The sequence below is a fragment of the Arachis ipaensis genome, chromosome B06, assembly GCF_000816755.2.
Source record: "Arachis ipaensis cultivar K30076 chromosome B06, Araip1.1, whole genome shotgun sequence".
Lineage (NCBI taxonomy): Eukaryota > Viridiplantae > Streptophyta > Magnoliopsida > Fabales > Fabaceae > Arachis > Arachis ipaensis.
In genome coordinates, this window is record NC_029790.2 from 28,919,086 (window position 1) to 28,942,132 (window position 23,047).

Genomic DNA, 23,047 nt, shown 5'->3' on the forward strand with positions numbered 1-23,047 from the left:
TTAAGCTGAGGAAAAGCATTATTAAGGACAAAGGGGTGATCGGGATAAGAATCATTATATAGATCAGCATAAAAAGAAAAAGCCATATTTTCTATAGCGTTATTATCAGTTATAAGGCTACCATTAGAGTCAAGGAGAGATGTCACCTTGTTTTTTCGACGTTTAATCATAGTTGACCCATGAAAGAACTTTGTGTTGCGATCGCCGAATTCAATCCATTTACACCTGGATTTCTGGTACCAGAGAAGTTCCTCCTGATTGAGCACATTTTCATATTCCTTCCAGAGATCAATTTGGAGCTTCTCAAGAAATTGATTACTGCCCTGAGAAAGGCTTGAAGTTATACCATTCAGTCGTTTGAGAAGAGTTCTTTTTCTTTTAAAAATATCCCCAAAAACATCATAATTCCAATTTTTTAGAGAATTTTTGAAGCTTATTATACCATCAGACCAAGAATCCTGTACATTCCAAGAATTCTCAACCATTCTATGAAAATCAGGGTGAGAAATCCAAGTAGCAACGAAACGGAAAGGTCTTCTATGTCTATTGTAAGAGGCTTCAGTAGAGAGTTGGAGGCAGATGGCCGTGTGATCAGACTTGAAATTCGGTAAATGCTTAAGGCTAGCTTCGGGGAAGGCCAGCTGCCAGTCAAGGTTACACAGACCACGATCCAATCTCTCGACTAAATCACCCCTTCTCCAAGTGAAAGGCCAGCCCATATAACCTAAATCCACCAATCCACAATCAGAAATGCAATTTTGAAAGTCTGAGCAAGCTCCAGAATTAGCACTACGAGTACCTCCTTGTCTTTCATAATTATGAAGAAGAGCATTAAAATCTCCTAAGATGCACCAAGGAAGATTGATATTGGCTGCCAGAGAACGGAGGGAAGTCCAAAGGGATCTTCTATTCGAGCGTTGTGGGCTGCCATAAACAGCAGAGAGGAGCCAGGTAGCAACATTATTACCGGTAAGCCTAAGATGAACAATTTGCTGATTATATTCTAAGATATCAACTTTCCAAGAACCCGAGTCCCATAGACACCAAATTCCTCCCGAATGACCATTAGCTTCCACAATAAAAGAACTATCAAATCCAATTTTTCACGAACAGCAGCCCCACGCGAACCACTTATATGAGTTTCAAGAAGAATAATAAAATTTGCATTATACTCTCTTCTAATATCTCTAATAAGATTAGGAAAAGTTTTCCCTCCAGCACCTCTACAATTCCAACTTATAATATTCATCACAAAATAAACAGAGAAGGGAGCATCACCAAGGACAAAAATCACGCTGAGGCTTGAGCCTGGGTTCTCGATTCGGACTTATCCGAGGAGTCAACCCCATTATTGGAGTTCTTCCATACAATGAGAGACTTCACATCGTCTGGAGGTCTCCCAACGTTTGCCCCTGACTCGTATCCTAACTCCATTGGCTTTGAAGAGGAACCAATAGAAGGGGAAGCAATCATAAGGTTAGAACGAATTGCATAGTCTTCAAATTGAATCTTTACCTTTTTTGCAGCAATATCAGCTTCGTATTGCTCCCGCCCTAACCGGCGCATGTAATTCATAACGACACCCTCCATAGCTTCAGCTTCAGGATCCTTAGATTTATGAGCAGGGGAGGGAACGTTATTATGAGTTGCCACCGAAGAGGAGGATGGCTTGGTAGTGACTTTGGGGATGGACTTCACTAATTTCTCATTCTGGGTTAGCCCAACTTTATTAAATAAAAGTTTCTTGCCCATTTGGGGATTTTTGCCAGCACCTTGCTTTAGAACTTTTTTTGAATGGGCTGGGAGTTTGCTTTCTCTTTTTGGGCCTTATTAGGAGAAGCCCAATTATTGGTAATACTTAGAGATTTTCCTTCTGCATGTGGTTCACCCTCCAACGTGATTAGTGCACTTTCTTCATGTAATGTATTGAATCTTGACCCATGTTCCTTTCCCTAATTATCTTCCTCATTAATAGACCTATGATTATAGAAAGAATCATGTCGTTGATTGCTTCCAGGATTATTCGGATTATTATTACCATTTTTCCTTCTAAGTGGTCGTTTGACCATCATCCACGGCCCGAAATAAGGAGGATCTTGGTTATTGCTTGAAACGCTTTGATTGTGGGAATCATGAGACTTTCCATTTTGGTCCGCGAAATCAACGTGATTCTGATTATCAGAATTGATATTCTCCTCTTCTCCACCAGCATTGACTTGGCTCGCCGGTTCTTCCACCGGAGTTTCATTACAATGATCTAGCCGGTGGCCATATTTTCCACAAGAGAAGCAGATTTGATGCAAACCTTCATATTCAATATTTAGGACCTCGCCAAAGACAGAGATTTTGGGAACTAACTGCTTTCTCAGATCAATATCGACACATATACGTGCAAAATGACCTCTAGAATAAATTGATGTAGTACGATCGATCTTAAGCATGTGGCCAATAGTTGAACCCACTCTCCAAAGAAATCTATGGTTATAAAGTTCGATCGAAAGGTTGGGAATACGAATCCAATCAGTAACTTTTCTGACTTCTTTCTCAGAAGATAAAAAGAAGGGTCTCCAACGTTGGACAATAAGATAGTGACCGGCAATCATCCAGGGACCTTCCATAAGGGCATGATTATAGTCACCTTCATCTGCAAAATGAACCAAGAAATAGTCACGATCCATGTCGATAACATTAATCTTACCTTTTTTAGCCCAATCACGTTGGAGGCATTGCTCCATGAATCCTAAGCCTACTCGTTTGCCCAGAACTTTGACCATGAGAGCAGCACGCCAAGGTTTGCACCATTCATCGAATTCATCTTTGGATATTGGAATATTGGGACATGGATCAAAGGGCTTCTCCACTTGATCATCGTTCTCAGTAGTCTTGTACCACTTGTCTTTCGAGTTTGGTTCATCTTCATCGATGGGATCGGTAACAAAGTCGTCACCCTTGACATTGGGTCCAGCAGGTTTGAGTAGGGACTCCTTGTAAGACACTTTGGTTATCATAGGAGTATCTCTATTCTGATGGTTAATATCCATCTCATCACTAGGTCGATTAAGATCAACATGATCTCTTGTTTTGACTTTCTTTGTGCTTCGTTAAACTAAATCTTCTTCTTGACGAGAAACCATATCAGAGCTTTCCATGGAATTATGTTATTAATTTCCCTTTCTTTCAAAAGACCTGAACATGGTTGGTTTGGTGCTTGTTGATTAACTAATAATTTGGTGAATTATTGATTTGAGGTATTTTGTGTTAGAAGCCTAGGATTAGTGAACTATGATCCTTAGTTGAATTTTGGTTGTTGAATTTGAATATTGTATGAGTATAATTATTGATCTGAGGTAGATTTATTGTGGTGACTATTATGATGATGATGAAGGGTATGTTGAATTGAAAAGAAAGCAGGTTTGGACCCGAAAAGGGTGGCAAAGTCTGAGTTTTAGAGGAGATGCTGCCGAAATTTTATAAAAATTAGAGATTTTGTTTATATGATTATCTAAAAAGATTTATATTCAAAGGTTATATGGTTTGATTTAGAGTTATTAAGAAAATGAGCATGTTTTAAGTTTGATTCATTTAGAAAAGAATGAATTATGTTTTGAATTGGAACTATTGATGGACGGAATGGGAGGTGTGATAATGAAGGATAAGGATTGAATATGATTGATGTATGATGATGAATGAAATGCGATTGAGAATGATGTGGATGTTGATGAATTATAATTGAATTATTTAAATGGCTTATGAATTTGAATAATCTAAGATACGAGATTCCCTGGATTAAGTGTCGTGGCTTGCCACCACGTGTACCAGGTTGAAAACTCGATACTCTGTTGACCCTACGACGTAAGTGTGACTGGGCACTATATAAATTCCTGGGAATGTTACCCCCATTGAGCAATAATGACTATATGAGAAAAAACTATGCATAGACTCTTAGGGATGCACGTCGGGAGACAGTCTAAGAACAATTCAGACTTGTCGGGTTGGCTGGATAACCGACAGATGAGCCTCATCAGCCATAGGACAGGCATGCATCATATGCATATTACTCGAATTACTTGCTTGTGCTTTAATTGGGTGTGCCTAAATGTACTTGCCATGTTAAATGTGTATTTGTTACCTGCAGTATTTGTAACCTTCTTGTGCTTGTCTTTATCTTTTTATCTATCTGTGAAATGCATGATGGAGTTGGAGGTATGGAGGAATGGCAAAATGGGATTTAGATTTAAGGTTAAGTTAAGTTAGGTTTAAATATCCTTAGTAAACCACCTTTTATGGCTTTTATTTAATACTTTAAGCTCTATAATCTGAGTGTTGGCGTTCTAGGATTGCCTCTGGCATTCCCAGGACCTTATATATTATGTGTGTGGCACTTTACCATACTGAGAACCTCCGGTTCTCATTCCATACTATGTTGTTATTTTTCAGATACAGGTCGAGAGGCATCTCATTAGGCGTCTGGACTCTTGAAGCGGAGTGGTTACAGGGTTATTTTGTTATGCTATGATGTATATATATATGTTCTTGGTTTTCTCTCCGCATAACTTGTTATTTTAATCCTCTTAGAGGTTTATGGAGAGGTAGGATTGTGTATATGTACTTTTGGGTTTTGGATATGTATGTATATATATGTAAATATTCTCCGGCTAGTCTTGACTTCGCAGGCTGAGTTAGGAGCTTGTTATTTTGTATCTTTGGCACTCTATTCCTACTTCTGTTATCATATGTTTAATAGTTATGATTTCCTTAGCATGCAGGTTAACTCGTTCCTTGAGCGTTGCACTTTTATCTTGCGATTTTTGTTTCCTCTTTTCTTCAAGGCTCCTAGCATATTATAATTCTTCTGCTATTATATGTATTCATTTTATTTTAGAGGTCGTAATACCACATCACCTCTGTTTTACGACTTAAGCGTAGAGCTTAGTGTGGTAGGGTGTTACATTATGGTATCAGAGCAGTTCGTTCCTATAGAGCCTGAAAGACGGACTGATTGTACTTCTGTGCATTCTCTGTATATGTGTTTATGTGCTATTAGGATATCTGATTGATATATATGGCATAAACGTTTGTGAGCATGCATTTGGAACTTAAAGCATTAGACCTGCGATATTGAGACTGATCAACTTAATATCACTTGTTTAGTGTGTATAGGGACCAGATGTCGACTCGCGGACGTGGTCGCAGGCGAAGTAGAGGTAGGACAAGCACCGTTACTCCTGCCCCCATAGGGACTGATCCAGTAGACTTTATGGCTGCCCTGGGAAATATGGCTGCAGCTATGCAGGCAACAGCTGAGGCATTGGGTAATCAAATAAATCAGGGTAATCATGGGAACAATAATGATGAGGACGGTCCTATAACACTTGCTACATTTCTGAAAGTTCGCCCTCCGACTTTTAGGAGAACCTCAAATCCCACTGATGCAGATAATTGGATTCAGGCTATGGAAAGGGCATTACAGGCACAACAGGTTCCCGAAGAGCAATGGGTTGAATTTGGAACTTATTAGTTGCAAGGTGAAGCTCAATATTGGTGGCAGGAAACCCGACGTATCCTGCAGCCTGATGGTGCTGCGATTCCTTGGGAGGTTTTCCGAACAGAATTTTATAAGAAATACTTTCCTAATTCGGCCAGAAATGCCAAGGAACTTGAATTAATGCAGTTAAAGCAGGGACAAATGACTGTTGCTGAGTATAGTAGCAAATTTGAGGAGTTATGTTGCTTTTCTCGTATCTGTCAAGGTGCGCCTGAAGATTTTGCTGAATGGAAGTGTATTAAATATGAGGGAGGTCTTCGGAGCAATATTCTGAGCTTCGTTGCCCCAATGGAGATCAGGATATTTTCTGAATTGGTGAATAAGAGTAGGGTGGCTGAGGATTGTGTGAGGAAGGCGGCAGCAGAGAAAGGAAGTTTGAGGGTGCCTTTTCAGAGGCCTTCAGGGAGGAACTTTGCTCCGAGAGGTATGAATTTCAAGCGTGGAGGCTTTGTTCCACAGCAGACTCAGGGTCAAGGTAATTACAGAAGGCCGAATACTAATGCTAGTCAAGGAAAAAGGTTTGGGAAGCAGCCACAGCAGGATCAGAATTGTCAGAAGTGCGGAAAGTATCGTCCTGGAGTTCCATGCAGATTTGGACTTGGAGTATGCTATTCCTGTGGACAGCCCAGGCATATAGCCAGTAATTGCCCAGAGAAGAAGAAGTATGAGACTGGTAGAGTGCAGCAACCGGGGAGAGTATACACCACTTCTACAGTAGGTGCTGAGGGATCTGAGACACTGATTAGAGGTAATTGTGAAATAGCTGGTAAAATCTTAAATACTTTATTTGATTCAGGAGCAAGTCATTCATTTATTGCATTTGAAAAGGTTCATGAATTAGGATTGAGAATGGTGGTCTTAGGTTATGATTTGAAAAGTATACAATGCTACTCATGAAGCTATGGTGACTAGGATAGGATGTCCACAAGTTCCCTTTCGAGTGCAACAGCGTGAATTTGTGCATGATTTGATTTGTTTGCCTATGACTGGTCTTGATCTCATTTTGGGATTGGATTGGTTATCCAAGAATCATGTTTTGCTTGATTGTTCTGAGAAGTCAGTACAGTTTATGCCGGAAGGGTCAGAAGCACCGATTGTGGTGAATAGTTACTATTTGAATTCTATGATAGTAAACTGTTCTGGAACTGAGTGTCAGGGTATTATGTTATTAACTGCGGGAGTATCAGGTGATGATCAGAGTTTAGAGTAGATTCTCGTTGTGAGTGAATTTCCAGATGTGTTTCCGGATGATATTAATGAATTTCCACCTAATCGGGAAGTTGAATTCGCAATTGAGTTAGTGCCTGGAGCCGGTCCGATTTTAATTACTCCTTATAGGATGTCACCTTTAGAAATGGCTGAACTGAAAGCTCAGTTGGAAGATCTGTTGGGTAAGCATTTTATCCGACCAAGTGTTTCTCTGTGGGGAGCACCAGTGTTACTAGTAAAGAAGAAGGATGGGAGTATGCGGTTGTGTGTCGACTATCGGCAGTTGAATAAGATCACTGTAAAGAACAAATATCTGTTGCCTAGAATCGATGATCTAATGGATCAGTTACAGGGTGCCGGTGTGTTTTCTAAGATTGACCTGCGATCCGGGTATCATCAGATAAGGGTTAGAGACGAGGATATTCCGAAAACTGCTTTCAGGACGCGTTATGGTCATTATGAGTATACATTGATGTCTTTTGGGTTAACTAATACCCCGGCAGTATTTATGGATTATATGAACAGGATTTTCCGACCGTATCTGGACAAGTTTGTTATTGTCTTCATTGATGACATTCTTGTTTACTCTAAGTTTGAAGAGGAACATGATGAACACTTGCGAATTGTGCTACAGATTCTGAGAGATAGGAAGTTATATGCTAAGTTATCTAAATGTGAGTTATGGAAGAGTGAAGTAAAGTTTCTCGGCCACGTGGTGAGTAAGCAGGGGATAGTTGTGGATCCTACTAAGGTGGAAGCAGTGATGAATTGGGAGCGACCAACTTCCGTAACAGAGATCAGGAGTTTCCTAGGTTTGGCGGGGTATTATCGCAGATTCATTAAAGGATTTTCACAGCTCGCCTTACCTTTAACTAAGTTGACTAGGAAGGATATGCCTTTTATCTGGAATCTAGAGTGTGAAGAGAGTTTCCAAGCATTGAAGCACAGATTGACTACTGCACCCGTATTGGTATTGCCCGAATCAAGTGAACCGTTTGAAGTGTACTATGATGCATCACTGAAGGGTTTAGGGTGCATTCTGATGCAGCACCAGAATGTTGTAGCATACGCCTCACGGCAGTTAAAGCCGCATGAGATGAACTAACCGACACATGATTTAGAACTTGCTGCTGTTGTGTTTGCTTTAAAGATTTGGAGGCACTACCTCTATGGCGTTAAGTTTCTTGTTTTCTCAGACCATAAGAGTTTGAAGTATCTTTTTGAGCAGAAAGAGTTGAATATGCGTCAGAGGAGGTGGATGGAGCTTCTGAAAGATTATGATTTTGAATTGAATTATCATCCAGGAAAAGCGAACGTTGTGTCAGACGCCTTGAGTCGGAAATCTTTATATGCAGCTTGGATGATGCTACGAGAGGAAGAGTTACTGAATGCATTTCAAGGTTTGAATTTGGGAGTTAGAGAAGAATCTGGAATCCTATGTTTGAGTCAGTTGCAGATTTCAAGTGATTTTAAATCAGAACTTCTGAGGGCTCATCGAGACAGTGAAGCGTTACGTAAGGTATTACCAGCAGTCGAATAGGGAAAACAGTGGAGAGTGTCAGAAGGACAGGATGGTTTGTGGAGGTTCAAGAACCGGATTGTTGTGCCAGATATTGGAGACCTGTGATAGAGAATGTTGAAGGAAGCTCATAAGAGCAGGTTCTCAATTCATCCAGGGAGTACTAAAATGTACCAAGATCTGAAAGCGATGTTCTGGTGGCCAGGTATGAAGAATGATGTGGCATTGCATGTATCTAAATGTTTAACGTGTCAGAAGGTTAAAATTGAGCATCAGAGACCATCAGGGACCCTTCAGCCTTTGGAGATTCCACAATGGAAATGGGAGAGTATTGCAATAGATTTTGTGATAGGGTTGCCTAGAACCCGGTCTGGTTGTGACGCTATTTGGGTGGTTGTGGATCGACTAACAAAATCAGCTCACTTTCTTCCTATCCGAATAAGTTGTACAATGGAAGAATTGGCTCGAATGTATATCAAAGAGATTGTCAGATTACATGGTGTGCCTTCTACTATTATATCTGATAGAGATCCCCGTTTTACATCAAGGTTCTAGGGAGCTTTTCAGCGTGTATTTGGGACTCAGTTAAGCTTGAGTACTACGTATCACCCTCAGACAGATGGTCAGTCAGAAAGAACTATTCAGACCTTGGAGGATATGCTAAGGGCTTGTGTTTTGGACCAGCCGACGAGTTGGGATCGGTATATGCCATTAGTAGAGTTTGCTTATAATAATAGCTATCATGCGAGCATCGGAATGGCTCCATATGAGGCTCTGTATGGCAGGAAATGTCAATCTCCATTGTGTTGGTATAAAACTGGATAAAGGAGTTTATTAGGGCCTGAGATGATAGCTGAAACGACTGAACAGATAAAGAAGATTCGTAGTCTAATGCTTATAGCCCAGAGCCGCCAGAAGAGTTATGCTGATCAGAGGCGAAAGCCTTTAGAATTTGAGGAAGGGGAATATGTTTTTCTGAAAGTTACACCAACAACTGGAGTGGGAAGAGCTATTAAGACTAAGAAACTGAATCCCCGTTATATTGGACCGTTTGAGATCCTAAAGAGAATTGGGCCAGTGGCTTATAAAATTGCCTTACCGCCGTATCTTTCAAATTTGCACGATGTGTTCCATGTGTCCCAGCTTCGGAAGTATACTCCTGATGCAAGTCATGTTCTGGAATCAGAACCAATCCAAGTAAGAGAAGATCTAACACTTCTAGTAATTCCAGTGAGAATTGATGATACTAATATTAAACGATTACACGGAAAGGAAGTATCATTGGTAAAAGTAGCTTGGAGTCGAGCTGGTATCGAGGAACATACCTGGGAGCTTGAATCAGATATGCGAAAGGACTATCCACATCTCTTTTCAGGTAACTAGATTTGAATTTTGAGGGCAAAATTCTTTATTAGGTGGTTAGGATGTAAACCCTGGTTAAATTAGTAGATAATTAGTCAATAAATTAGTTTTTAATAAGGAGGATTAGAAACGTAAATATTAAATTAAATTAGGATAGAGCTCATCGAAACGAGAATTTTGACGCTAATTTCAAAGAAAACGGTCCAAGATTGGACCGAACGGGTCGAACCAGTTGAACCGGACCCAAACCGGGCCGTCGGTCCAACCGGACCAACACTTTAAATGAGCCGAAAGCCCTTTCTTCCTCATTTTCACGTATGAACATCGTGAAAGCTCTAGGGAGAACGAAAGCTCCCGAAACCCTTACGGTAACCTTCCGATCCTCGTAACTTCTCCGTCCGAGCTCCGATCGTTGCACCGTTTGCGGCCACGCGTCCACCGCGTCGAGCTCTACATTTCTACCGGAACAATTTCACTGGTAACTTGTTTAATCACTCTCAGCCCTCTTTTCCCCCAATTTTCGAATTTTCAATGGGAAGGTTGAATTTCTTTTATTTTTGATGTTTTAGAATCTAATTAGCTTGAGGAAAATATTCACTCTTGCTTATGTGAAGCTTGGGTAAGGTGAGGATACGATAATTCTATTTTATTTTCATTGAATTTGAGCTTTGAGTATTAAATTGGATATATGTGTGTTATGAATGTGTATTAGGTTGTGAATAAATAATTGGAGCTTGGAACTTGGAACTTGGAATTGTCAATACTGGAACTTGGAGGAAGCGGATTAGTTGAGTTTTGAGGGGCTGCCTTGGTTTTGAATAAATAGCTTTGGTTGTTACGTGGAAATCGGCCAATGTATGGTTTAGGTTTCTTACATTTAATATATAATGTTCTGTGAAAACTTAGGCTAGATGACCATAGGATAAGTTGGAATGCATGTGTATGTTTAATGTTTAGTAATTTGTCGATGAATATATTTGGTTGAAGTTTATTGGATAATTAGTTATTAATTTTGGATGGTGAATGTTGTTATGTTAATTTGGAGAGAATTATGGCTGAATGTTATTGTTGATGAACATGGTTGGTTTGGTGCTTGTTGATTAACTAATAATTTGGTGAATTATTGATTTGAGGTATTTTGTGTTAGAAGCCTAGGATTAGTGAACTATGATTCTTAGTTGAATTTTGGTTGTTAGATTTGAATATTGTATGAGTATAATTTTTGATCTGAGGTAGATTTATTGTGGTGACTGTTATGATGATGATGAAGGGTATGTTGAATTGAAAAGAAAGCTGGTTTGGACCCGAAAAGGGTGGCAAAGTTCGAGTTTTAGAGGAGATGCTGCCAAAATTTTATAAAAATTAGAGATTTTGTTTATATGATTATCTAAAAAGATTTATATTCAAAGGTTATATGGTTTGATTTAGAGTTATTAAGAAAATGAGCATGTTTTAAGTTTGATTCATTTAGAAAAGAATGAATTATATTTTGAATTGGAACTATTGATGGATGGAATGGGAGGTGTGATAATGAAGGATAAGGATTGAATATGATTAATGTATGATGATGAATGAAATGCGATTGAGAATGATGTGGATGTTGATGAATTATAATTGAATTATTTAAATGGCTTATGAATTTGAATAATCTGAGATACGAGATTCCCTGGATTAAGTGCTGTGGCTTGCCACCACGTGTACCAGATTGAAAACTCGATAATCTGTTGACACTACGACGTAAGTGTGACCGGGCACTATATAAATTCCCGGGAATGTTACCCCCATTGAGCAATAATGACTATATGAGAAAAAACTATGCATAGACTCTTGGGGATGCATGTCGGGGGACAGTCTAAGGACAATTCAGACTTGTCGGGTTGGCTGGATAACCGACAGATGAGCCTCATCAGCCATAGGACAGGCATGCATCATATGCATATTACTCGAATTACTTGCTTGTGCTTTAATTGGGTGTGCCTAAATATACTTGCCATGTTAAATGTGTATTTGTTACCTGCAGTATTTGTAACCTTCTTGTGCTTGTCTTTATCTGTTTATCTGTCTGTGAAATGCATGATGGAGTTGGAGGTATGGAGGAATGGCAAAATGGGATTTATATTTAAAGTTAAGTTAAGTTAGGTTTAAATATCCTTAGTAAACCACCTTTTATGGCTTTTATTTAATACTTTAAGCTCTATAATTTGAGTGTCGGCGTTCTAGGATTGCCTCTGGCATTCCCAGGACCTTATATATTATGTGTGTGGCACCTTTACCATACTGAGAACCTCCGGTTCTCATTCCATACTATGTTGTTATTTTTCAAATGCAGGTCGAGAGGCATCTCGTTAGGCGTCTGGACTCTTGAAGCGGAGTGGTTACAGGGTTATTTTGTTATGCTATGATGTATATATATGTACTTGGTTTTCTCTCCGCATAACTTGTTATTTTAATCCTCTTAGAGGTTTATGGAGAGGTAGGATTGTGTATATGTACTTTTGGGTTTTGGATATGTATGTATATATATGTAAATATTCTCCGGCTAGTCTTGACTTCGCAGGCTGAGTTAGGAGCTTGTTATTTTGTATCTTTGGCATTCTATTCCTACTTCTGTTATCATATGTTTAATAGTTATGATTTCCTTAGCATGCAGGTTAACTCGTTCCTTGAGCGTTGCACTTTTATCTTGCGATTTTTGTTTCCTCTTTTCTTCAAGGCTCCTAGCATATTATAATTCTTCTGCTATTATATGTATTCATTTTATTTTAGAGGTCGTAATACCACACCACCTCTGTTTTACGGCTTAAGCGTAGAGCTTAGTTTGGTAGGGTGTTACATTATGGTATCAGAGCAGTTCGTTTCTATAGAGCCTGAAAGACGGATTGATTGTACTTCTGTGCATTCTCTGTATATGTTTTTATGTGCTATTAGGATATCTGATTAATATATATGGCATAAATGTTTGTGAGCATGCATTTGGAACTTAAAGCATTAGACCTGCGATATTGAGACTGATCAACTTAATATCACTTGTTTGGTGTGTATAGGGACCAGATGTCGACTCGCGGACGTGGTCGCAGGCGAGGTAGAGGTAGGACAGGCACCGTTACTCCTGCCCCCATAAGGACTGATCCAGTAGACTTTATGGCTGCCCTGGGAAATATGGCTGCAGCTATGCAGGCAACAGCTGAGGCACTGGGTAATCAAATAAATCAGGGTAATCATGGGAACAATAATGTTGAGGACGGTCCTATGACACTTGCTACATTTCTGAAAGTTTGCCCTCCGACTTTTAGGGGAACCTCAAATCCCACTGATGCAGATAATTGGATTCAGGCTATGGAAAGAGCATTACAGGCACAACAGGTTTCCGAAGAGCAATGGGTTGAATTTGGAACTTATCAGTTGCAAGGTGAAGCTCAATATTGGTGGCAGGGAACTCGACGTATCCTGCAGCCTGATGGTGCTGTGATTCCTTGGGAGGTTTTCTGAACAGAATTTTATAAAAAATACTTTCCTAATTCAGCCAGAAATGCCAAGGAACTTGAAATAATGCAGTTAAAGCAGGGACAAATGACGTTGCTGAGTATAGTAGCAAATTTGAGGAGTTATGTCGCTTTTCTCGTATCTGTCAAGGTGCGCCTGAAGATTTTGCTGAATGAAAGTGTATTAAATATGAAGGGGGTCTTCAGAGCGATATTCTGAGCTTCGTTGCCCCAATGGAGATCAGGGTGTTTTCTGAATTGGTGAATAAGAGTAGGGTGGCTGAGGATTGTGTGAGGAAGGCGGCAGCAGAGAAAGGAAGTTTGAGGGTGCCTTTTCAGAGGCCTTCTGGGAGGAACTTTGCTCCGAGAGGTAGGAATTTCAAGCGTGGAGGCTTTGTTCCGCAGTAGACTCAGGGTCAAGGTAATTACAGAAGGCCGAATACTAATGCTAGTCAAGAAAAAAGACATATACTAATGCTAGTCAAGGTAATTACAGAAAGGTGATGGATTTATGGGATTATTCATAACTTTAAGACATATACTCTAAATTTTATTGATCATGGAATTGAAATAAGACATGAAATAAGCATAAAAGCAGAAAAATAATAATAAAAGAAAGAAAATTAAAGACATAAAAATAAATGACTCTAATACTAATGCTCATGTAACTCTTAAAATGGATCTCTAATAACAAAAGTTATCACAGAGTTAGGACTCAACAACCTGCATTGGGAGAGGCAAGTGCTCCTTCAATTTGTAGGACGCCTGGCTCTTCAAGGGACAGCTTCTGGCGCTTTAGTTTCTGTAGCTCACGCCCTTGCTTCTCTTGTTCTCTGAGCAGTTTGCAGAGCATGCTGTTCTGATTCTGCTGCTCTTCTTTGAGTTGATCCATAGATTCTTGCAGCTTGTTGACAGATGCTTCTAAGCGGGTCCAATAGTCAAATTGAGGAATTTCTGGGAGGAGCTCATGCGCCCTCCTTTTGATGAGGTTGTCTTGAATTTGAGGTCCATCCATTACCCTTTTGGTGATTGAGTGTTCGACTGGGATATACTCATCAACACCTATTTGTACTCCCGCATCTTTACATAACAGACTGATCAAGCTTGGGTAGGCCAATTTGGCTTCAGTGGATTCCTTATTTGCAATTGTGTAAATTTCACAAGGAATTAATTGATGGACCTCCACTTCTTTTCCCAGCATAATACAGTGGATCATCACTGCTCTTTTGACAGTGACTTCAGAGCGGTTACTGGTGGGAAGTATGGATCACCCAATGAAATCCAGCCAGTCCCTAGCAACTGGCTTGAGGTCTCCTCTCTTTAGTTGGTTTGGGATACCTTTTGAATTGGTTATCCACTTGGTTCCAGGAAGGCATATGTCCTCTAGAACTTGATCCAACTTTTTATCTTTAGCCATTCTCCTGTTAAAGGATTCTGGATCATCCTGCAGTTGAGGAAGTTTGAGGACTTCTCTCACTTTGTCAAGATGGAAGTAGATAATCCTCCCTCTGACCATGGTTCGAAAAGTGTGGAAGGTAATTCCCTCCATTCTTTGCTTATCTGTCAGCCACAGATTTGCATAGAATTCCTGGACCATGTTTCTTCCCACATTCATCTCAGGATTAGCTAGGATTTCCCAGCCTCTGTTTCGAATCTGCTCTTGGATCTCTATATATTCTTCTTCTTTCAGATCGAACTTGACTTCCGGGATCACTAATCTTCTGCACACTATTTTGAAGTAATGATCTGCATGTTCTTTGGTGCAGAACCTCTCATGCATCCATTGTGGTTTTGGATTGTTTTCTTTCTTGCCTCTTGGAGTGGTTTGTTTTCCTTTAGGGGACATGATCTTGGTCAGTGATCACAGAAAATCACACCAAACTTAGAGGTTTTCTTGTCCTCAAGCAAAAGCACAGAAAGAAGATGAGTAGATGGAGAGAATGATTCGAGACCTCTTGCCCAATCCTTTTTATGGGCATTTATAGTCCGCTCCAGGATTTGCTTTAGTTCTCTATTTGAGACTTCAGCCTACCCATTTGTCTGGGGATGATATGGAGTTGCCACTTTATGGTTGATTCCATATTGTACCAAAGCAGAGTCAAGCTGTTTATTGCAGAAATGAGTTCCTCCATCGCTGATCAGTATCCTAGGGACACCGAACCTGCTGAAGATATGCTTTTGGAGGAACTTCATCACTGTCTTAGTATCATTAGTGGGTGTTGCAATTGCCTCTACCCATTTAGATACATAGTCTACTGCCACCAGAATATAAGTGTTTGAGTATGAAGGTGGGAAAGGCCCCATGAAGTCAATACCCCATACATCAAACAACTCAATCTTTAAGATCCCTTGTTGGGGCATGGCATAACCGTGAGGTAGATTACCAGCTCTCTGGCAACTGTTACAGTTATGTACAAACTCTCGGGAGTTTCTATAGAGAGTAGGCCAGTAGAAGCCATACTGGAGAACCTTGGTGGCTATTCGCTCACCTCCGAAATGTCCTCCATATTGTGATCCATGGCAATGCCATAGGATTTTCTGTGCCTCTTCTCTGGACACACATCTATGGATCATTCCATCTGTGCACCTTTTAAAGCGGTATGGTTCATCCCACAAGTAGTATTTTGCATCAGAAATCAATTTTTTCGTTTGCACCTTGCTGTACTCTTTGGGTATGAATCTCACAGCTTTATAGTTTGTAATGTTTGCAAACCATGGTACTTCCTGAATGGCAAAGAGTTGCTCACCCGGGAAGGTTTTAGAGAACTCAGTATGAGGGAGGGACGCTCCTGCTACTGGTTCTATCCGGGACAGGTGATCTGCTACTTGGTTCTCTGTCCCTTTTCTATCTCTTATTTCTATATCAAACTCTTGCAGAAGCAACACCCATCTTATGAGTCTGGGTTTTGAATCCTGCTTTGTGAGGAGATATTTTAGAGCAGCATGGTCAGTGTACACAATCATTTTTGATCCTACTAAATAAGATCTGAACTTGTTAATGGCATAGACCATTGCAAGCAACTCCTTTTCTGTGGTTGTGTAATTTTTCTGTGCATCATTTAAAACACGGCTAGCATAATAAATGACATGCAGAAGCTTGTTATGCCTCTGTCTCAACACTGTACCAATGGCATGGTCACTAGCATCACACATTAGTTCAAATGGTAATGTCTAGTCTGGTGTAGAAATAACTGGTGCTGTGACCAGTTTAGCTTTCAGAGTTTCAAACGCCTGCATACACTCTGTGTCAAAGACAAATGGCATGTCAGCAGCTAGCAGATTGCTCAGAGGTTTTGCAATTTTTTAAAAATCCTTTCTAAACCTCCTATAGAATCCTGCATGCCCCAGAAAGCTTTTGATTGCTTTAACATTGGTAGGTGGTGGTAATTTTTCAATTACCTCTACCTTAGCTTGATCCACCTCTATTCCCTTGTTTGAAATTTTGTGCCCAAGGACAATTCCTTCAGTCACCATAAAGTGACATTTTTTCCAGTTTAAAACCAGGTTAGTCTCTTGGCACCTTTTCAGAACAAGTGCTAGATGGTCAAGACAGGAGCTGAATGAGTCTCTAAATACTGAGAAGTCATCCATGAAGACTTCTAGAAATTTCTCTACCATATTAGAGAAGATAGAGAGCATGCACCTCTGAAAGGTTGCAGGTGCATTGCACAGACCAAATGGCATCCTTCTGTAGGTAAAAACTCCAGATGGACATGTGAATACTGTTTTCTCTTGGTCCTGAGGATCTACTGCAATTTGGTTGTCACCTGAATAGCCATCCAAAAAGCAGTAGTATTCATGGCCTGCTAGTCTCTCTAGCATCTGGTCTATGAATGGTAAAGGAAAATGATCCTTCCTGGTGGCTGTATTGAGCCTTCTGTAGTCAATACACATACGCCACCCTGTAACTATTCTTGTAAGAACCAGTTCATTTTTTTCATTATGAACCACTGTCATGCCTCCCTTCTTGGGGACAACTTGGACAGGGCTCACCTAGGGGCTATCAGAAATAGGATAAATAATCCCAGCCTCTAGTAATTTAGTGACCTCTTTCTGCACCACCTCCTTCATGGCTGGATTTAACCGCCTCTGTGGTTGAACCACTAGCTTAGCATCATCCTCCAACAGGATCTTGTGCTGCATCTTGCTGGGCTAATACCCTTAAGATCACTTATGGACCACCCAAGAGCTGTCTTGTGTGTCCTTAGCAACTGAATTAGTGCTTTCTCTTCCTGTGGATCTAAAGCAGAGCTTATGATCACCGGAAAGTGTCACCTTCTCCTAGAAATGAATATTTCAAGGATGGTGGTAGTGGTTTGAGCTCGGGTTTATGAGGCTTATCCTCTTCCTAAGGAATTTTCAGAGGTTCTTCTATTCTCTCTGGTTCCTCCAGATCAGGCTGAACATCTTTAAAAATGTCCTCTAGCTCTGATTCGAGACTCTCAGTCATATTGATCTCTTCCACCAAAGAGTCAATAACATCTACGCTCAGGCAGTCTTTTGGCGTGTCTGGATGCTGCATAGCTTTGACAGCATTCAACTTAAACTCATCCTCATTGACTCTCAGGGTTATCTCTCCTCTTTGGACGTCAATGAGGGTTCATCCAGTTGCTAGGAAAGGTCTTCCTAGAATGAGAGTTGCACTCTTGTGCTCCTCCATTTCTAGTACTACAAAGTCAGTAGGAAAGGCAAATGGCCCAACCTTGACAATCATGTCCTCAATTATGCCTGATGGGGTTTTAATGGAGCCATCAGCAAGTTGGAGGCATATCCGGGTTGGTTTAACTTCATCAGTCAGACCAAGCTTTTTGATAGTAGATGCAGGTATTAGGTTGATACTTGCCCCAAGGTCACACAGAGCTGTCTTAGTACAAGTACCCTCTAATGTGCATGGTATCATAAAGCTTCCGGGATCTTTAAGCTTCTCTGGTAAGCTTTTCAGAATGACTGCACTGCATTCTTCAGTGAGGAAAACTTTTTCAGCTTCTCTCCAATCTTTCTTATGGCTTAAGATCTCTTTCATGAACTTAGCATAAGAGGGTATTTGCTCAAGTGCCTCTGCAAACGGAATCTTTATTTCAAGAGTCCTGAGGTAGTCTGCAAAACGGGCAAATTATTTATCCTGTTTCGCTTGGTGGAGTTTCTGAGGATAAGGCATCTTGGCTTTATATTCTTCAACCTTGGTTGCTGCAGGTTTATTTCCTACAGAAGTGGTTGGAGAAGCCTACTTAAGGGGGTTGTTATCAGCACTTGCTAGTGTCTGATCCCTTTGTGGCGTTTGAACGCCAGATTTGGAGGCTGCATGGGTGTTTAACGCCAGAATTGGCTGTCCATTGGGAGTTTAACGCCACTTTTTCACCCTTTTCTGGCATTTGAATGCCAGAATCATTCCTCTCTGGGCTCTTACTGTCCTCAGAGGGATTTTGGGCAGTGGTTTGGTTATCCTTTGTTAGTTGTTCCTTTCTTGGCTTCCTGCTACCTTGGATTGATACATTTAGTATTTTTCCACTCCTTAATTGAACAGTTTGGCATTCTTCTGTTATCTGTTTAGATAGCTGCTGTCTTGTTTGATCCAATTGTGCTTCCATACTTTGGTTATCATTTTTAGTGTCTTGGAGCATCTCTTTGAATTCTGCAAATTATTTTGTTATGATAAGCAATTGCTGATTGAGTTCAGCAACTTGTTCTTGAGGACAAAGTTTAGTAGATACTGCTTTAGCCTCTTCTTTCAGGGAGGACTCACAACTCAAGTACAGATGCTGATTTCTAGCAACTGTATCAATGAGCTTTTGAGCCTCTTCAATTGTCTTTCTCATATGTATAGATCCACCAGCTGAGTGATTTAGAGATATTTGAGCTTTTTCTGTAAGCCCATAGTAAAAGATGTCTAACTGCACCCACTCTGAAAACATTTCAGAGGGGCATTTCCTTAGCATCCCTTTGTACCTCTCCCAGGCATTATAAAGGGATTCATCATCCTGTTGTTTAAAGCCTTGGATGTCCAGCCTTAGCTGTGTCATCCTTTTTGGAGGGTAATATTGATTTAGGAATTTGTTTGATAACTGTTTCCATGTTCTAATGCTTGCTGTGGGTTGGTTATTTAACCACTTCTTAGCTTGATCTTTTACAGCAAATGGAAACAGTAATAATCTGTAGACATCCTGATCTACTTCTTTATCACGTACTGTGTCAGTAATTTGTAAAAATTGTGCCAGAAACTCAGTAGGTTCTTCCTGTGGAAGACTGGAATACTGGCAATTTTGCTGCACCATGATAATGAGCTAAGGATTTAGCTCAAAACTGCTTGCTCTAATGGGGGGTATACAGATACTATTCCCGTATGCAGTAGTAATGGGGTTAGCATATGACCCCAGAGTCCTTCTAGACTGTTCATTTTCACTTAGGTCCATGATGGAGAAAAGGGAATTGATGTGAATTGCACATAAATTATATTTTTATTTTTATTTTATTTGATTAAAAACAAACCGAATAAATAAAAAAATAAGATAAAATAAAATAATTGAAAAATAAAATATAAATTTCGAAAACTAAAAGAAGAAGAAAAAGAAATTTGAAAACTAAAATAATTACTTAATTAAGAAGATTTGAAAAACTTTGGATATGATTTTTTTGAAAAAGATTTTGAATTTTGAAATTTTAACTAAGATAAGATAAAATAAAAATTTTAAAATAAAAAATCTGAATTTTTAAATGAAATTTTCGAAAATTCAATTAAATAAATAGAAAAGATATTTTTGAATTTAGTGAGGAAAGAGAAAAACAATAAAACGACACCAAACTTAGAATTTTTAGATCAAAACAAAGAAAATAAACAGGAAAACTTTGACTGTCAAGATGAACACCAAGAACACTTTGAAGATCAGGATGAACACCAAGAACAAATTTTAAAAATTTTTAAGAAAATAGAAACACAAAGGACACTAAACTTAAAAATTTTTATATTTTAGACACTAATAATTCGAAAATGTATAAGATAAATAGCAACAATCACCAAACAAGAAATTTTAAAGATCAAATAAGGAAAATTGTTAAGAATAATTTGAAGATCAATAAAGAACTAAGAACATATAATTCGAAAATTGAAAGAAAAATAAAATCATGCAATTGACACCAAACTTAAAATATGAAACTAAACTCAAACAGAAGACTAAATTATGAAGTTATTGGTTTTTAAAAATTTTCGAAAATGGTTTAGAAAAATAAAATAAGGATTTTAAAATTTTAACCAAAAACAATAATAGAAGACTCAATGTTAGTGTCTCTAAACCAAAAAGGCAATTTTTTTCCTAATCTAAGCAACAAAATAAACCGTCAGTTGTCCAAACTCGAACAATCCCCGGCAACGGTGCCAAAAACTTGGTGCACGAAATTGTGATTACACTTTTCACAACTCCGCACAACTAACCAGCAAGTGCACTGGGTCATCCAAGTAATACCTTACGTAAGTAAGGGTCGATCCCATGGAGATTGTCGGCTTGAAGGAAGCTATGGTTATTTTGTAAATCTTAGTTAGGAGAATAATGATAATAGTGGTTATATTTATGAAAATAAATAACATAAAATAAACAATACTTGTGATTCAGTAATGGGGAACAGGCTGAGGTTCCGGAGATGCTCTGTCATCTGAATATCTGCTTTCTACTATCTTCTTCTTCAAACACGCATGGCTTCCTTCAATGGCAAGCTGTATGATCCTCTCGGATGAAAACAAATACATATGTGTTGTCACCGCACGGCTAATCATCTTCGGTTCCCGCTAGCGTCGAAATAGGACTATTGTCCTTTTGCACACTGTCACTGCGCCCAATATTCGCAAGTTTGAAGTTCATCACAGTCATCCCTTCCCGAATCATACTCGGAATATCACAGACAAGGTTTAGACTTTCCGGATTCCAGGAATACTGCCAATTGGTTCTAGCCTATACCACAAAGATTCTAACCTCCGGACTCGGTCCGTGGATTAGAAACCCAAGAGATACACACTCAAGCTGTCGCCCAATGACTACGTTGAGCTCAGATAGAACGGAGTGGTTGTCAGGCACGCGTTCATAGGGTTGAGGATAATGATGAGTGTCACGGATCATCATATTCTCCATATTGAAGTATGAGTGAGTATCTTAGAATAGAGTTAAGCGTGATTGAATAGAAAACAGTAGTAATTGCATTAATCCATTGAAACACAGCAGAGCTCCTCACCCCCACCTGTGGGGTTTAGAGACTCATGCCATCAAAGGTACAATATGAAATGTAAAAATGTCATAATTTGCAAAATGAATCTCTAAAAGTAGTTTTTATACTAAACTAGTAACTTAGGTTTACAGAAAATGAGTAACTAAGTGCAGATAGTGCAGAATTCCACTTCTGGGACCCACTTGGTGTGTGCCTGGGCTGAGCTTTCAAGCTTTCATGTTTATATGCCCAAAGTTGGCATTAAACGCCACCCTGGGTGCCAGAATGGGCGTTTGACGCCGAAAAAGGTGCCAGTTCTGGCATTTTACGCCAGAAAGTTTTAAGCTGACTTTGGATGCCGGTTTGGGCCATCAAATCACGGGAAAAGTATGAGCTATTATATATTGTTGGAAAGCCCAAGATGTCTACTTTCCAAAGAAATTGAGAGCGCGCCAATTGGGCTTTTGTAGCTCCATAAAATCATTTCGAGTGCAGGAGGGTCAGAATCCAACACATCTGCAGTCCTTTTTCAGCCTCTGAATCAGATTTTTGCTCAGGTCCCTCAATTTCAGCCAGAATTTACCTGAAATTACAGAAAAATACACAAACTCATAGTAAAGTCCAGAAATGTGATTTTTGAATAAAACTAATAAAAATATAATAAAAAGTGACTAAAACATACCAAAAACTATGTAAAAACAATGCCAAAAAGGGTATAAATTATCCGCTCATCACCCACCAACTTGCTATTGACCCAACATTCAAGCCGATTGTGCAATGAAACCAAAAGATGTCATATGACCAAGATTTTGAGCTTAAAAAACAAGTACAATTCCTATTGGATACCGGGTTTATTAGGGAGTTAACTTATTCAGCATGGTTATCAATATTGTAATCATTAAAAAATCTAATGGAAAATGACGAATGTATGTTGATTATACTAATTTAAACATAGCTTACCCAAAAGACTATTTTCCATTATCTGATATTGATAATATGATTGATTCTGCCTCAGGATATTAGATTCTAAGTTTCCTGGATGCATATAGTGGTTATAACCAAATACCAATGCATCCGCCTGATGAAGATTAACCTACTTTCATTATCCCAAAGGGATTTATTGTTATACTGTAATACCTTTTGGTTTGAAAAATACAGGGGTCACTTATCAAAGACAAGTATTTAAGCAACAGGTTAGAAAGAACATGGAGGTCTATGTCAACGATATATTGATAAAGATGATAGAGGATGAAACCTGATTTCTGGTTTTCAGAAAATCTTTGATTGTCTCTAACTTCACCTGATGAGGCTGAATCTGGCCAAACGTGCCTTTGGAGTATGGGGAGGTAAATTCTTGGGCTTTATGGTAACGCAAAGGGGTATTGAAGCTAATCCTGAGAAATGTTAGGCTATAAGAGACATGTCGAGTCCTTAGAATCAAAAAGAGGTATAGAGACTCACAGGCGGTTAGTCACTTTGTCTAGGTTTTTAGGAGCTTCTGCTAAAAGGGCAAAGCCATTTTTTAATCTAATGAAGTAATGTGTCGACTTTGTTTGGATAGAGGAGTGTGAAACAACATTTCAATACTTTAAAAACTTATTGTCATCTCTTCCTATTCTAGCGAAGCCCGAACTTGGAAAGCCCTAATACCTTTATTTATCAATAACTGATGAAACTGTGGCTTCAGCCTTAGTTTTGGAAGATGATAGTAAGCATCAACGACCTATCTATTTTATTAGT

The 23,047-nt window shown here is 39.4% G+C and overlaps 1 protein-coding gene across 1 annotated transcript; it reads right to left on the bottom strand.

Annotated features, from left to right (window-relative positions):
• Positions 1,953-3,041, bottom strand: LOC107646856. Its single transcript, XM_016351002.1, has one exon. It carries the CDS (start codon positions 3,039-3,041, stop codon positions 1,953-1,955), a length of 1,089 nt encoding a protein of 362 aa, XP_016206488.1.

Coding starts and splice junctions, on each gene's coding strand:
- LOC107646856 (XM_016351002.1), bottom strand. CDS start 3,041: ATGGATATTAACCATCAGAATAGAGATACTCCTATGATAACCAAAGTG.